This window comes from Squalius cephalus (genome assembly GCF_949319135.1).
Source record: "Squalius cephalus genome assembly, chromosome: 1".
In the NCBI taxonomy this organism is placed as follows: domain Eukaryota; kingdom Metazoa; phylum Chordata; class Actinopteri; order Cypriniformes; family Leuciscidae; genus Squalius; species Squalius cephalus.
In genome coordinates, this window is record NC_137122.1 from 57,677,116 (window position 1) to 57,693,204 (window position 16,089).

A 16,089-nucleotide genomic window follows, 5' to 3' on the forward strand; every position below is an offset into this window, starting at 1 on the left:
CCCGATAGGTTCTCTCAAAGTTATGAACAAACCTTCTTCCAGTGACATTAACCGAACTTTCGTTCAAAGTTATCCGGTCCTTAATAATGTTCTCAAAACTTTAGAGCAGAAACATTATTTATACAACAGTCACGGAACTTTTTTCTGAAATGTTTTAGTTTTTTTAACATGTTACTACGCATTTCAGAATGTTCAGAGAACATTCAAAATGACGTTCCCATTATGTTCGCATGATTTAATTATTGTACGGAATGTTCATGGAATGTTTCCTTTAAGGTTCATATAACCAATAAAAAAAAAAACTTTTTACAACATTAAAAAAAAAAGTGTTTTGAATGTTCAGAGAACATTCAGAAATATTGTTTTCATAACCTAATTGGAATGTTTAGAACTTATTTTGTTAGCTGGGGATAGTGTAGTATTGGGAAAAATTAGGCATTTTTATTTTGAAAAATAACAGGATGGTTCACACAGTACAGTACCTGTTTAGTTGAACAGATGTCTTCATGTTTTGGCAGTTTAATGGTGTTGATGGACTTACGCACACTCTTGGGTTTTGGATATTTCTTGAAGACAACACCTAGATAAGACAATCAATGCTATATGACACAACATGAACCAGAAATGGATATGAGATATGGATAATGGATATATCACATGTTTCTGGCTATGACAAGACAAAAATGGAAAATCCATTTCCACTAACCGAAGTTGCCGTCTTCCATGAAGAAGACCGACTGAGACACAATGGTTCTCCTCTGATCCGCAGACTTTGACGGCCCAGCTGGCGGGCTGAAATCAGCTGACTGGACTGGGGAAGAGAGACTAAAAATAAATACTCTGAAAAAAATGAATGCACCATGATTCACATAAATAGCCCAGCGTTTAGTCTGAGAGGCAATCAGAGGATGTTTCAGACCGAGACACATATAGACAGTGACATGCTTTCAGAATCGGACGTGGATAGAATGAGTTGCTTTATCTGGAGCAATATAAAGTAGAAGTATCTATCTATCTATCTATCTATCTATCTATCTGTCTATATATATATATATATATATATATATATATATATATATATATATATATATATATATATATATATATATATATCTACTGTATATATATATATATATATATATGTACATACAATCAAACCAAAATGTATTCAGACACCTTCAACATTTCTCACATTATCACAGTTTATTCGCTACAATTTAGAAAATGGTAATAAAATATGACAATAACTCAGAGTTATCAGATCAGTTGATATTTGACTGGTTTTGTCCGTCCTTCTGTTAGACTGTCTCACAGATGAATTATGTTGAATATCTGTCAGCTGTTAAATTTAACTACACAATTAGATAATACCAGTTTAGATCAACCAGTGACCAAGCAATGCTTCATTTAGTTCAGTCTGTGTGTAAAAAGAGCATTAGCAATTAAAGAAAAAACACTTCAGCAAAACATGATCAGGTCAAAGTGTCTGAATCATTTTCGGTCCCAAATTGTTATCAATTTTACTGGTAGTCACTGTATGAAGAATTTTTGGGTCACAGTTTACTTTATTTTTCCCTCCTCACTTACATATATGAACTATAGTGTCCTGCACCCACTATTAAAATTTGGTGTCTGAATCATTTTTGGTTTGACTATACATACATATATAGTATATATATCTGAGAGAGAGAGAGAGAGAGAGAGAGAGAGAGAGAGAGAGAGAGAGAGAGAGAGAGAGAGAGAGAGAGAGAGAGAGAGAGAGAGAGAGAGAGAGAGAGAGAGAGACAGTTCAGTCTCAGTTCAGAGACAACAAACAGTTCAGATGGCAAATAGAGAGCATTTGGTATATGATCTCTAATAATTGCAGTCAGGATGTTGGTAAGGCGTCACACCTGCTGGGATTTCTGCTTTAGAGCTGTTCGGTCTCCAAGCCAAGCCGTTCTGTGCCAACCTGCTCATCTGCCTGCTTTCCTGTTCACATCATACATCACGATCAAAATGCCTTCAGAGTGAAAACATCTTTTAATGAGTCCCTTAAAGAGACCATTTAAAAAATAAATCCTGTCATAATTTACTCATGCCAGTTCAAACCTCTATGCCTTTCTTTCATCTGTGGAACACAATAGAAGATATTTTGAGAAATGTCTCAGTGTTTCTTGTCCATACAATGGAAGTTAATGATCATCATATCTGTTTGGTTTCCAACATTGTTCAAAATATCTTCTTTTGTGTTCCTCAGAAGGAAGAAATACGGGTTTAAAACGACATAAGGGTTAATAAATCACAGATTTTTAATTTTTCAATGAACCTACTGAAGTGTCCTACTGAAAGACCATCCTACCAGCATGATTTCAGATGGTTAACATAATCTGTGATATCAACAACTTAATATAAAGCTACACTTAAACAGCACATAACAACAAAACAGACATGTCTCTTCCTGTCATAGTTCTAGGCAAGAATAAGCTAAACAGGACTTGCTGATAATGTGTAGTCTCAAACCATTGTTCTGATGCATAAGGCACACAAAATGGGAAATTATTCTGGATTTTCAAAGTCGTCATCTTGTTGGTTGAACCGGGAGACATGTGTGTCGCGTTTTTTAACGGTCTGCCTGGAAACGAAGCTGCCGTGGAGCCAAACCCCCTCATGGAAAAAGAACACTGCCGTGTTTACAACTGTGACAATGAGCGCTTACCAGGATCAACTAAACACTGGATTTTCAAAAGTATGTGACATGTGAAGTTCATGGCATAGACTCTTTAAAATACGTCCAAGAGTTTAACACACCGGTCTGTTATTGTAGGGACATCAACGTTACATTTTCACGCCAGTAAACATGACGCAGAGCAAAACGATCTGTGATTGGATGCTTTACATGTCAGTCAAATGGGCTCTGGTTAGTCCTTGGCCAATGAAAGCTGCGATGGAGTCCTTCTGCCGTCGGTCTGAAGCTCTGGCTACGTGAGACTAGGCCATGTGAAACTAATCACTGCTGAACTCTAAGGCCTTGTCCACACTAATACATTTTAGTTTAAAATCGCATCTTTTTCTCTCAGTTTTAGCCTTCCGTCCACACTGAGACGGCGTTATTAGCAATGAAGACTGAGCTTTTTGAAAACACTCTCCAAAGCGGATAACTTTGAAAATGTTGTTCTCGCGTTGTAGTGTGGACTGAAAACAAAGGTATTTAAAAACGATGACGTAAGTTTAGTCATGTGACGCATATTGTACCAATAGATATTCATGTTTATACTGGTATTGTGGCTGTTACGTGCTATTCACTTTCACACAGTTGCTAAAATATGTTACTTTGCACATTATTCATATCACAGTCCTGCAAAGATTACAGAAAATTCACTCACATTTGCTGTCCTGTGACACAACATGAGAGCAGTCGCATTTTAGACCGAATATATAATGGTGACTGAGAGCGACCTGGACGCATCAGTGAATGCGGAGATATTTGCTAAATAAAAAAAAAGATCCTGCCAGAAGAATTGCGTGATAACTTGATTATGTCTTGTTCCGTCTGTATCATCTCAGTGAGCTTTTATGAGGGTTTATGTATGCGCTGTAAGGTGAATTTAGCATTTTTTTATGTTTCAGAGTGGATGAGAAACTTTTGGGAAACGCTTGGAAACGCTAGTGTGGACGGAGACGTTTTAAAATCTATCCAGATTAATGCAAACATAGCCTAAGTGTTGAAGGCAAGATCGTACTGATTATGCTAGTTATGAAGCCTGATGCGATCAGCAGTGCTGTTCTTGTCATACACTGACGGTGTGACAGATCAAGAGTCATGATGAGGACCGTGATCTGACCAGTCTCGCCAGGCTGAGTGTTGTGGGTCTGGGACACGGCAGTTTTGCGCTGCGGGTCCAGGCCTGGGCTTTGAGGGATGGGGAACGCGTGTCTCCTGAACCGCTGCCGGAGCCCTTCTGGATCAGAGAGTCCAGTAGCTCAGAGCACTGCAGGAAAACATGGAGGAAAGTCCCATATATGAAGCGTTACAATAATCAGCACATCAGCAACAACTCTCAGGTAAGGCGACATGAAATGGTGTTCGCAATCCATTTTACTTTCGTAATCTGATGCATTTTGCGTGAAATAAGAGTGAAAAAAAAAATTGTGAGGCTTTATCCACTGGATCACGACTGAATTGTGAAAAGTGCATGTAACATGAATGAAGCCAGGTAGTTTGAGGGAAGGTATATATGAGAAGAAAGTTTAAAGTCTAAAAGAACAGCATTAATTTGAAATAGAAATTACAAATGGCTTTACTTTACTGTCACTTTTGTTTAATTCAGTCATACTTGAACAGTACTGTATGTGTTAAAGGGTTAGTTCACCCAAAAATGAAAATTCTGTCAGTAATTACTCACCCTCATGTTGTTCCAACCGCGTAAGACCTTCGTTCATCTTCGGAACACAAATTAAGATATTTTTGATGAAATCTGAGAGCTGATCACTCCTCCATAGGCTGCTAGGTGACCGAAACTTGCTGGCCCAGAAGAGTTATTAAAGAGATCGTTAATATAGTCCAAGTGACTCCAGTGGCTCAATCTTAAGTTTATCAAGTGACGAGAATACTTTTTGTGCGCAAAAACAAACAAAAATAACGACTTTATTCTACTATTCATTTCCTTCTCTCTGGGCCTCGTAGTGTTTTATTTTATTTTTTATTTTCATTTTTGGGTGAACTAACCCTTTAAGAAAGTAAGTAATATGGTAAATTATTGACTGATTTATTGATGTCAGTAGCCGCGTTTCCATTATCCTTCAAATTGCGCAAATTGAAAATACCCCCAATGGAAACACGTCAATTTTGCAAAAACTCCTGTATGTTGCAAAAAAGTTTTTACGCTTGCATGAGGGGGTTTTTCAGGCAATTCGAATAAGAAATATTTGGCGAAACTGCAATGGAAACAGTTTTTGCGCATTTACAGGTCAGCTGACGTAGATGACGTGGTGTGTTTGGACAGAAGTCGAGACTGAGTTCTTCATTAAACTCATAAGATGAAAGTATTATGGGAATACTGGATTCTAAACAACAATGAAATGCCACAATTTATAAAGATATGAGGGAGAAACACCCAGAAACTCCTCATATGTGCCACTCACACGTATAAGTGGCTTTCCTTGCCATTAATGCTTGGATAACACGCCTACGTCTCCTTCCATTAAAAATAATGGCTAGTGCGGTGGCTGAGATATACATAAACCTACCAAAATCTGCCAACATGACTTTTTAAATGACTTATTGTGAGAGGAAAAAATTATGTTTTAGTCGCATAACATCGGTTTATGGAAACGCTGTCATTTCACAATAGTTTATTATCAACATTTAGAAAATATCGCAAAAGTTTTGCGCAAATCTGTAATGGAAACGTGCCTAGTGTGACTTTAAAAGCAAACGGACTTGAGGATGAGGACGCAGCTCAGACGAGTAATGAAACATCTTCAACAAATCCAGCTGTTTCTGAACGAACACCGAGACCTGGACGAACCTGGATAAACAACTGATCATTTCTTGCAGGTGTGCTTCAAACTTTTCTTCCGTTTCCCATGAATGATTTAAACATCGCGGACACGGGTCAAGTCCAGGTCACGTGAGAGACTCACCTTCTGACAATAATTATCAGCCGTCTCCATTTCTCCAATTAGGGCACTGATGTCATCACTCTCCACGATGCCTGCAGGGAAACATGAGGAAGAGGCTCATATTTTCCACTGCACACACACACACACACACACACACAAATACAAACACGCACACAAACACAAGACTTCCCATTGTAGGGTGCACTGGGTTCAGGCACCATGTGCTGCACATATGACCGAGAGAAAAGCAGCAAAGTAAAGTAAACAGCAGCTCTATTCGAGTTTCACACATGACCTCAGAACGGTCTCAAAAGGTGAACAACAAAACGAACAACAGTCAAAATGACCCGAAGCCCTCAAATTATACTTAATTTATTTTATTTTTTTGTCCAGAAAGCTTATTTTATTTCATTTTGATATAATATTGTTTCTGTTTTTTAATGCAATGTTTTGGGAGATTTTTTTGTTCTTTTTTATTTTATTTACCTTTAAATTGCTAGATTTAATCAATAAATAATAAATAAATACTAATTTAGAAGCACATTCCTCACATTCATTCAATTTAAATTCAACATAACTCACAATTTCATGCCTTACCCTTTTAATTCAGCTCAGAATATCTTACATTGGGTGTCTTTGCCGACCTCTTGTGGAAAAATAATAATATAACATGATATTTCATGACTCTTGCCTCTAGATGGCCTTATAGCTCTATATATGGAGCAAATGAGCTGTTCTGCTGGGTCCTAAAGTCAGTTTCTCCTCATTATGCATTATTTCAGACCAAGCGGCAACATTCTAATCTGAAAAATGAAGCCTACCCGGAAGTGCGAAAAACTGCAATACATTGAAAATCCGCTAGGGGCAGGTCCCAAAAGGGAGCAAATGTCCATAGACCCCATGTTAAAATGTCCGTTTTCACAGCATAAATTCATGTTTTTACAGGTTGGTCCCATGGACTTTTATTGTATTTTTCGCTAGGTTCCGATTGCCTGACAACTGTGAGGGGGGGGAATTTTTTTCTAACTCGTTAGTTTAGATCGTATTTAGATATAAAATGTATGACAAATAAGGGCGTGGTTAACTTTGACTGACAGCTTGATTGACAGCTGATAACGAGCATAGGCTGCGCCGAGTGTAATTCCTGAAATTTGACGTCTCGGCCATGATCTGACACAACACATCATACCACCAGCTAAAACCTAGGATTTCCCAAGATTTTCCAAGATGGCGCCGCCCATACCCCCCATAAACGGCCTCAAAACCGTTCTTCAGAAAGTCTATGGGTGACGTCACAGACGCTTTGTCCATATTTTTTACAGTCTATGATTCAGATACACATGTAGACACTATAAAATCATTTTTTGGTAAAGTTTTAGCATTTTTAGTTTGAATTGTGAACATTTTTATGTGTTTCTGAAGCATTCCATTCATTCCTGAGGGGGTCAATTTGACCCGATTTGCTACATTTTAAAATTTCAACCACAAAACTATGTGGCCGAATCCATTACATTTTTTCTGTGTGTGTATGTTTGTGGTTCAAGTGCGACAAAAGTCATGGGGGTCTTGGACCCCTCCAATGAACACTCATCAATTTCAACAGGCTCATAATGACCCAAGGGAAGAATAAGGGTGAAACGAAACTTGTTTTTAGTACCTAACCTCGTCTTCCTTGAAAAACTCAATTCAACACCCTGTCCTCACCAGTCTCAGAGGTCCAGAGGAAGCGCCCGTGGCCTGCGTGTGCCAGGCGGCTCAGGGCCCGTGTGGTCTCGGCCCGTGTGGTTTCGGCCTCTTCTCCGGTGAACAGGCACACGTGGAGGTTCAGGCTTGAAACGCTGCAGCGCTCAGACACATAATCAGTGACGGATTCCTGAGGATGAGATAATGTTGTTCATGTGTCTGTGTGGTGTTTTAATATGCTTTAAGACAAACCATGTGTAAATTCATAAGTCAACACCATTGTTGAGTATTTTCTCCTTAAAACTGCAGTGAACCAAAGACAGTCTCAAAAACACGGTTTGAAATCGCTGGTGTTTCTGACGTCACAAACTACCTTGTAACCAATCAGGGCTGTGTTTCCCGAAAGCATCGTTCACAAGTTCTGTCATTATCAGCATAGTTCAACGAGTCGGGGTTTCCTGAAACCATCGTAAACAGCATCGCAGAGTTGTGTGTTTGAACGACAGCTCTCGACCTGTGGTTAGAAGCAGTTTCTAGTTTGCATGACGTGGACTCAATAAATCCTTATATTGAGCAAAATAAGCAAGCTGACATTCAGTACAACCTGTGTCTTTAATTTAGAATACATACAAATGTCATTTACGTCTTTCAGTTTGTCAAGAGATTTAAAGTGTCGTTTTTGAATAGTGCGCATGTGTGAACGTGATCTAGTATGTAAGAACAAGCCTATGACTGAATCTGGAAAAAAAGCGAAATAACTGAGAGAAATGAGAGATAGTCCTCAGATGCCATGTCTGTAATTTATAGCAAAACATCTAGCGTTAATTAGATCTCAAACACATTCATTGAAGAAAGTTATTATTCCAGCATGTGTGTGACATCATTAACCAGCATGGTTGAGCGACCACTTTGCGACAATACAGTTTCGGGAAACAGTCGTGACTAGACTAGTTGATTTCTTCAACAAAGCATCAAACTATGGTAGTGAAGCAGCGAGTTACGGGAAACACACCCCTGAACAACGTGTGATCGTCAACGAGTGGATCGCTGAGCTGCTGTGAGTGAGTGGAGGCGGGGCTCATTTGCATATTCATAGAACCACGTATACTAAATGAGGCAAGGGTGTCGAGTTACATTCAAGCTATTTTAAGCCATGAAGACATTTTTTCAAGGAAAAAACGCTTAAATGTGTCATTTTGGTGATCAGAGCTGAGTTTTAAGGGATTAGATGACTGACTTACAGGGGGACTTGAAAACACTGATTTCCTTTTATATGTTGAAACTTTATGCCCTGTCTCAAATGTCTCCAAAAATCCCCCAAGTGACGATGACCCATGACTAACTTAATGGGAACTTCTGCAAAATGTTCTTTTATTTTTGTCAAATCCACATCCAGCGCACAACATGGGCCAGGGCCGGCTTGCGTGTGTCCGACTGACCGTGTGTTGATCAGGCGTGCCGGTGGTGAAGAGGTAAACGCCTCGAGTCAGAGACGCTTCTTCTTCTTCCTGCGGTTCCTCCTCTAGAGCGCGCCGGAGAGCTGCCAGAGTGTCACGACCCCCCACACACTCTAACGCCTGGACCCACCTGAACACACACACACACACACACACACACACACACATCTGGTTCGCTATCTCATGGGGACTCTCCATAGACGTAATGGTTTTTATACTGTCCAAACTGTATATTCTGTCCCCTTACACTAACCTGACCCATCACACACACACACACACACACACACACACACACACACACACACACACACTAACCCTACCCCTAAACCGACCCATCACAGAAAACTTTCAGCATTTTTACATTTCCAAAAAAACTCATTCTGTATGATTTATAAGCTTGGGGACACCCATGGGGACGTCTATTTAGGTCCCCACTGTGACACGAGTCCCCATGAGTCTGTGTGCATTCAGGTTGAAGCCCCCACCGGGATAGAAAAACATGAACACACACACACACACACACACACACACACACACACACACACACACTAACCCAACCCCTAAACCTACCAATCACACACAACTTTCTTTTTTTTACATTGTTTTTCACACACACACACACACACACACACACACACACACACACAGTCACACACACTTACACACACACACACACACACACACACACACACACACACACACACACACACACACACACACACACAGTCACACACACACACACACACACACACTGAGGTCTCGGGAGGTTATAAGTAGCGAGATTTATCACCAAAAGACTCTTTCTTACAAGGCTTCAATTAAACTCTAGACCCCAGAAGCAGAACAGGCTATATTAGGAGACACACACACACACACACACACACACACACAGGCCGCAGAGATTTACTGTTTCGGGATGAACTTACACTGAACTGGGGAACAAAGACAGGTGAAACTCGGCTGAAATACACACTCACTGAAGTGAACTAACACAGAATGAAATGACTAAGGCAAAATGCAGTAATTACTAATTAGTTTTTTTTTTTTTAAGACCTGATGGATGATTTCATTAATTTCTTACTGAGTCTGATAAAGTGTCTTGTAGTGCAGCACGAGCAATAGCAAACACTGATGAAGAGAGAATGAGAGAGAGAGGGACAGACTGAAGTCTTACTGCCAAACAGCCTGAAGGTTTTCCCGGGTGGAGGGAACCATCTTCTCCTGCCACGACTTCACCTCGGATCCGAACCTGAGGAACATCCACAAGATCACATACAGAAGTCACTCATGATCCCTGATACACACTTCATTTCACATCCTCAGCGTATCTGTTAATATAGAGAGTGCTGCAGGAATGACGTGTGTTTGTAGGCCAAAGCTCGGAAATGTGTTGCATTTTAGCACTTCCGGCTCCATCATCCTGAAGTCCGCAGGTTTTTTGAACTGGTTTTTGGTTAAATGGAAAAATTGAAGAACCCAGAATATGAACGCAACGCATTTAATTACACGTTAAGCATTTTCCTCCCTCATCTGATTTTTCGTACATGGTATGGTTTACTAATAAGGTGTTTACTGAGTTTGGTCTTTTAATAACACTGTCTTACATTAAGCCACATTAAACATTTTTTTCACGTTAAGTGAAAAAGTGTTTTGACCACAAAACCAGTCACATGGGTCAATTTTTTTAAATTGAGATGTATACATCATATGGAAAGTAAATAAATAATCTTTCCATTGATGTATGGTTTGTTAGGATAGGACAATATTTGGCCGACATACAACTATTTGAAAATCTGGAATCTGAAGGTGCAAAAAAAATCGAAACATTGAGAAAATCTCCTTTAAAGTTGTTCATTTATGTTGGCGATTGCCAAGTCAAGTCAAGTTTATTTATATAGCGCTTTTCACAATACAGATTGTATCAAAGCTGCTTCACAGTATTAAATTAAAATAATACATCAATGTTTGTGTCTAGTGGAAAACGTCCACGTTTGGTAATGCTGATCAATAGTATCGTTGATTGATTAATTAAATTAAATATCCCCAACTGAGCAAGCCAAAGGCAACAGTGGCAAGGAACCGAAAAACTCCATCAGGTGACCCAATGGTGTCCTAAAACTCCATCAGGTGACCTAATGGAGAAAAAAAAAAAACCTTGGGAGAACCCAGGCTCAGTCGGGGGCCAGTTCTCCTCTGGCGTCTATGAACTAGAGGTCGGATTTAACTGTAAGATTAAAAATATTATATGAATGCCTGACTGAAGAGATGCGTCTTTAATCTAGTTTTAAACTGGGAGAGTGAGTTCAATTCCAGAGTTTTGGAGCTAAATGTGAAAATGCTCTCCCTCCTTTGGTGGACCTAGATATCCTAGGTATGACCAAAAGTCTCAAATTTAGCGATCTTAAAGAGCGCGATGGATTATAGGGCGATAGAAGATCGGTTAAATAGACTGGAGCTAAGCCGTTTAGGGCTTTATAAGTCAGTAGCAATACCTTGTAAATAATACGGAACTTTATAGGTAACCAATGTAGTGATGATAAAATCTGTGTTATATGATCATATTTTCTTGATCTAGTAAGAACTCTAGCGGCGGCATTTTGGACTAACTGTAGCTTATTTATTGAGGATGCAGGACAACCAGCTAATAAAGCATTACAGTAATCTAGTCTCGAGGTCATGAACGCATGAACTAACTTTTCTGCATCAGAAACTGATACCATGTTACGTAGTTTAGCAATGTTTGGGCAATGGAAAAAGGCTGTTCTTGTAACATATGAAATATGATTTTCAAAAGACAGGTTGCAGTCGAGTATAACACCCAGGTCTTTTACTGTAGAGGATAAAGTAACAGGACATCCTACTATGTTAAAGTTGTAGTGTGAGAGGTTTTGTGGGCGGTTTTTTGAACCGATGATTAGTACCTCTGTCTTGTCTGGATTTAATAAAAGAAAAAAAAAGATTGTGCTGCATTCACTCACACAAATACATGTTTTATATATTTACGGTAGGAAATTGACAAAATATCTTCATGGAACATGATCTTTACTTAATATCCTCATGATTTTTTGCCATAAAAGAAAAATCGATAATTTTGACCCATACAATGTATTGTCGGCTATTGCCACAGATATACACGTGCGACATGTGACTGCTTTTGTGATCCAGGGTCACATATATAAACAATCAAGTTATGGAAATAGGCCTACTTAAATTACAACACATATGTTGTACACATAAATTACATAAAACACATAAATTACAAGGCATATGTTGAATATTAAATTTACAGTGACAGTCATCAAGTACTGTCCTGCACCAATTTACTCCCATAATGTGAGAGAACAGGGTTCAAAGGCTATTACTGTAGAACATGACTGATCCATAACACATACAAGGCATGTGTGTAAAAGCGGCTCCAACATAGAGTTACAGAGCTTGGGTTCATGAAATAAGGGAGTGACACTGTTCCTGAAGGTCATGTGACATGATGATGCTCTGGAGTGAAGCGCGCAGTATTAGGAGCAGGTGTGTGCGCTGCATATCCACATCTATTAAGACCTCTATTCATGCCAGACTAAAGTAGAGCGCTCATGACTACGCTAAAACGAGCAGACAACTAACTGCCGAAGATAAATGCTACAGAGGCTTTACAATGGCCCATTAATGCCTTCATTTCCTCTGTGGAAGTGTATGATGCAACAGTGATTCTGTGCATCAACTGATTTATGACAAGTGATTTATGAATGTGATGTATTCGCACAGGTACACGTGCACACACCAGAGAACATTTCAATGCAGGCTACCCTTATAAATGACACTTTTAAAAATAGGATTCCAGTGTCACACAAGAACCATTTTGGTTTCCTCAAAGACCCAGCTAACAAACAAATATGTTCTAAAAAACGCTATTTCTGAATGTATCTTGAAATTTCAGAATGTAAATTTTTGTAGTTTTAAAAACACTTTAAGGAAACATTCCATTTTAGAATGTTGCAAACATTATGAGAACGTTACTTTTGAATGTTCTCTGAACATTCCAATACAGTCCATGGCAGTTTAAAAAAAAACATTAGACAAACTAAAACATTTTAAAAAGTTCTAAGAACGATGTATAACTATTCTGAGAACATTATTGAAGACCAGATAACTATCCAAACCGAAAGAACATTCGATTAACATTGAAGAACGTTTGTTCATAACTTTGAGAGAACCTTATTGAGAACATAAGTCAGTTATGAAGTGTCAAGTTATGAGAATGTTCCCTGTTAGCTTGGGAATCTATCAGATCTTAAAATAATCATTTTTTCTTAGTGTGAAAATTTTTAATAATCTTTTTCCACTATACAGAGCTGATACTGGAGCTGAACCATGACACACTGATAATTATATTATATATATATATATATATATATATATATATATATATATATATATATATATATTAGCACATATTTTCAAAACTGTTGACTAAGTTGTCTGGATTTACCACTGTGGCTTAAATAGGCTGGCCAAATGATGTCAGAATTTATTTTTCTCCTATTAAAACCTTTGTTTATTTACTTGGCATCTAAATTCGGGATCGACAGCTGGACCACAAGTCGGCCAAAAGCCCACAGAGAAACGCCCCAGTGCTCCCTATAGCCGGCCCGTTCCTGCTTGCACCTGTACCTCAGTTCTGCTGCTCCGGCACATTTGTGTCACGCACAGACTCATTTATTTAGCTGAAAAGTGCACATTTGCATTTATGCTAAGTGCCAAATGCACCTCTGAGAGCTGTTCTGCACCAGATTTACAAATACATAATATGAATATATCATGAAGTATAGACCAGGGGTGTCCCAACTCAGTCCTGACGGCCACTGTCCTGTAGAGTTCCGCTCCAACTTGCCTCAATGCACCAGTCTGGAAGTTTCCAGTATGTCTAGTAAGAGCTTGATTAGCTTGATCAGGTGAGTTTAATTAGGGTTGAAGCTAAACTCTACAGGACAGTGGTCCTCCAGGTGCAGGACTGGACACCCCTGGTCTGGATGCAAATGTTTGTTTTTGTGTGTTTTATTATTAATATATATATATATTATATATATATATATATTTATTTATTTATTTCCCCCTGCAGGCTCTTCTTTGGCATCCCGATGCATACCATCAGTTTTGGTAATCAAAATGAGGAATTCTTAACTCAAGACTACCAGTCAAATGTTTGGACACACCTACTGATTCTTTAGTTTCGTTATTGTCAATATTTTAGAATAATATAGCACCATCAAAACTATGAAACAACACAACTGAAATTATGGGAATTATGTAACGACTTAAAAATAGTTAAAGGGGTCCTATTATGCCCTTTTACAAGTCTTGATTTTGTTTTTGGGGTGTAGTAGAATGTTTTCATGCTTGATTATTCAAAAAATGCATTATTTTTCAGATATTTTACATTATTACCGGTCCTCTCTATCCAGTCTGCTTCATCGTTTTCGATGAAGCCCCTCCTTCTGAGATACGAAATGTGCTGTGATTGGTCGGCTGACCCAGTATGTCGTGATTGGCAGCGCTAAGCGTGTGTTCGGGAAATGTCACGTAAGTTCAGCTCTGGTGTAAATAATTAACGTTGGTGTCAATTTCAAACCATTTCGAGCCCGATTCAGACCCTGACAATGTTAATGAACAAGAGAATCGTGCAGAACTGATTTCAAGCACGGACTTTGCAAGCACGGATTTCACAGGACGTTTCAGAGTTGTTTGGGTTTTTTTTTTTTTTTGTTGTAATTTTCTTATAGATACGATGTTATCCACTATTTAATCATATTTGTCGGAAAACTATGGTAATACAAGCAGTAATCGATAACAAAATCATGGATAATTTGTGAACTGTCTTACAAAAGCTACAGTAAACACTACATCAATACTGTAATGTTAGCTCGCAGGCTAGCGGAGGCAAAGCTTTGCCCTTCGTTTAAATCATAGCATAGCATATAATAGCAACTACATAAAACTTATAATTAGAACTGTTAATAGAAAACACAACTATTCTGTTACATAAAATATCTCCCTTTGTAGTGGACTTTGAGCTTTGTAACCTTGACGATCTTTTTTATGCTCAAACAGCAACATTACAGACTAACTAAAGTTGAAAAAGTTAAAAAGCATAATAAGGACCCCTTTAAATTAAAACCATCTCCACCCTTTGTCTAGATTCCAGCTAACTTATCCGAGCGGTTTAAACCAAGTCTTCTGAAGAGACACGATCTCTTTACAGCAGATTTTTAACTTCAGCTTTTATTAAATGGTCAATCTGTACTTGCTTGATGTTTACAAACATCATTGTTTCTTTATGAAACCACTCAATTATTTTGCATTACTTTTACAAATTCTTTATATACTTTTTTAAGCTTGAACGTTTTGGTTGCACAGACTTTTAATGAAGGGACAAAAATCAATCAAGCATACATTTTAGATTCAAAGGTTTTCAGTCGGCCATGTCCAAACTTTTGACTAGGTTATATATAGAGAAAAATCTCATTATATAAAATCAGTTCTGGGAGAAAGCAGCAGGAGACCAAATGACAAAGCAGATCATAATCTGTCACTCTATAAATAAGTAAAAACCCCAGACAGTGTGTGTGACCTACACAGTGACATTGAAGCTGTGTGTATCAGCCAGCTGCTCCTCTAGGAGTATCCGGAGAGCGTACTGGATGTGCAGCTGGTAGTGTGTGTTCATCCCAGACATGTCCAGAACAACCTGGACCCTGCACAGAGACACACAGAGAGACTGAGACACACAAACACACTCCACATCCTCCTGTAATGGTAATGGATTTACACAAAGCTTTAAGGCTGGCGAACAAGGATCAATATGCACTAATACTCAAGTTCACAGGGATGTTTGTGCCGACCGCAATGTGTTTGGCGTGAGGCTGTTCTTCAATTATTGGCGGCTGAGTGCCTTTAAAAAGCACTCAAACCATCAAGACTGTAAAGTGCACGTCTGCTGTTGTTGTTTTGTATATTGTTGAGTCTGTGGGATTAATCATGGGATTATTACATTTTCATGATCGATTTTAAGGTTATTTTTGCTTACTCTTGTACAATGAGTTTTTGAAAGTTTTGAAGTCCTCAAGTAAACTCATTTGAAAACTACAAGTGACAGGAGCTCTACGCACATACCCCCTCCACATCCTCTGAAGTGATATCCAGTGTGAAGAAGAAGTGCACTTAATTGTATTGAATGTTCACTTGTAGTGTATTTAAAAAATAATCTGTACTTGCAGATAATATAATATTAATGAAATAAAAGGCCACTTAAGTGTGTTAAGAAACAGTTATGAAATTGACTCTCTTTAAA

The 16,089-nt window shown here is 38.6% G+C and overlaps 1 protein-coding gene across 1 annotated transcript in view; it reads right to left on the reverse strand.

The window, feature by feature from the left end:
- The window catches only part of vwa3a (von Willebrand factor A domain containing 3A), a 52,044-nt gene that overhangs the window by 19,161 nt on the left and 16,794 nt on the right, over positions 1 to 16,089 (reverse strand). The window contains exons 17-25 of the mRNA XM_079874330.1: positions 15,374 to 15,493; positions 9,919 to 9,993; positions 8,727 to 8,874; positions 7,309 to 7,477; positions 5,626 to 5,696; positions 3,825 to 3,971; positions 1,893 to 1,971; positions 707 to 811; positions 483 to 580 (exon numbers count right to left, since the gene is read on the reverse strand). Of these exons, the coding sequence (XP_079730456.1) occupies positions 483 to 580; positions 707 to 811; positions 1,893 to 1,971; positions 3,825 to 3,971; positions 5,626 to 5,696; positions 7,309 to 7,477; positions 8,727 to 8,874; positions 9,919 to 9,993; positions 15,374 to 15,493 (1,012 nt within the window). The remainder of the gene's footprint in view (positions 1 to 482; positions 581 to 706; positions 812 to 1,892; positions 1,972 to 3,824; positions 3,972 to 5,625; positions 5,697 to 7,308; positions 7,478 to 8,726; positions 8,875 to 9,918; positions 9,994 to 15,373; positions 15,494 to 16,089) is intronic.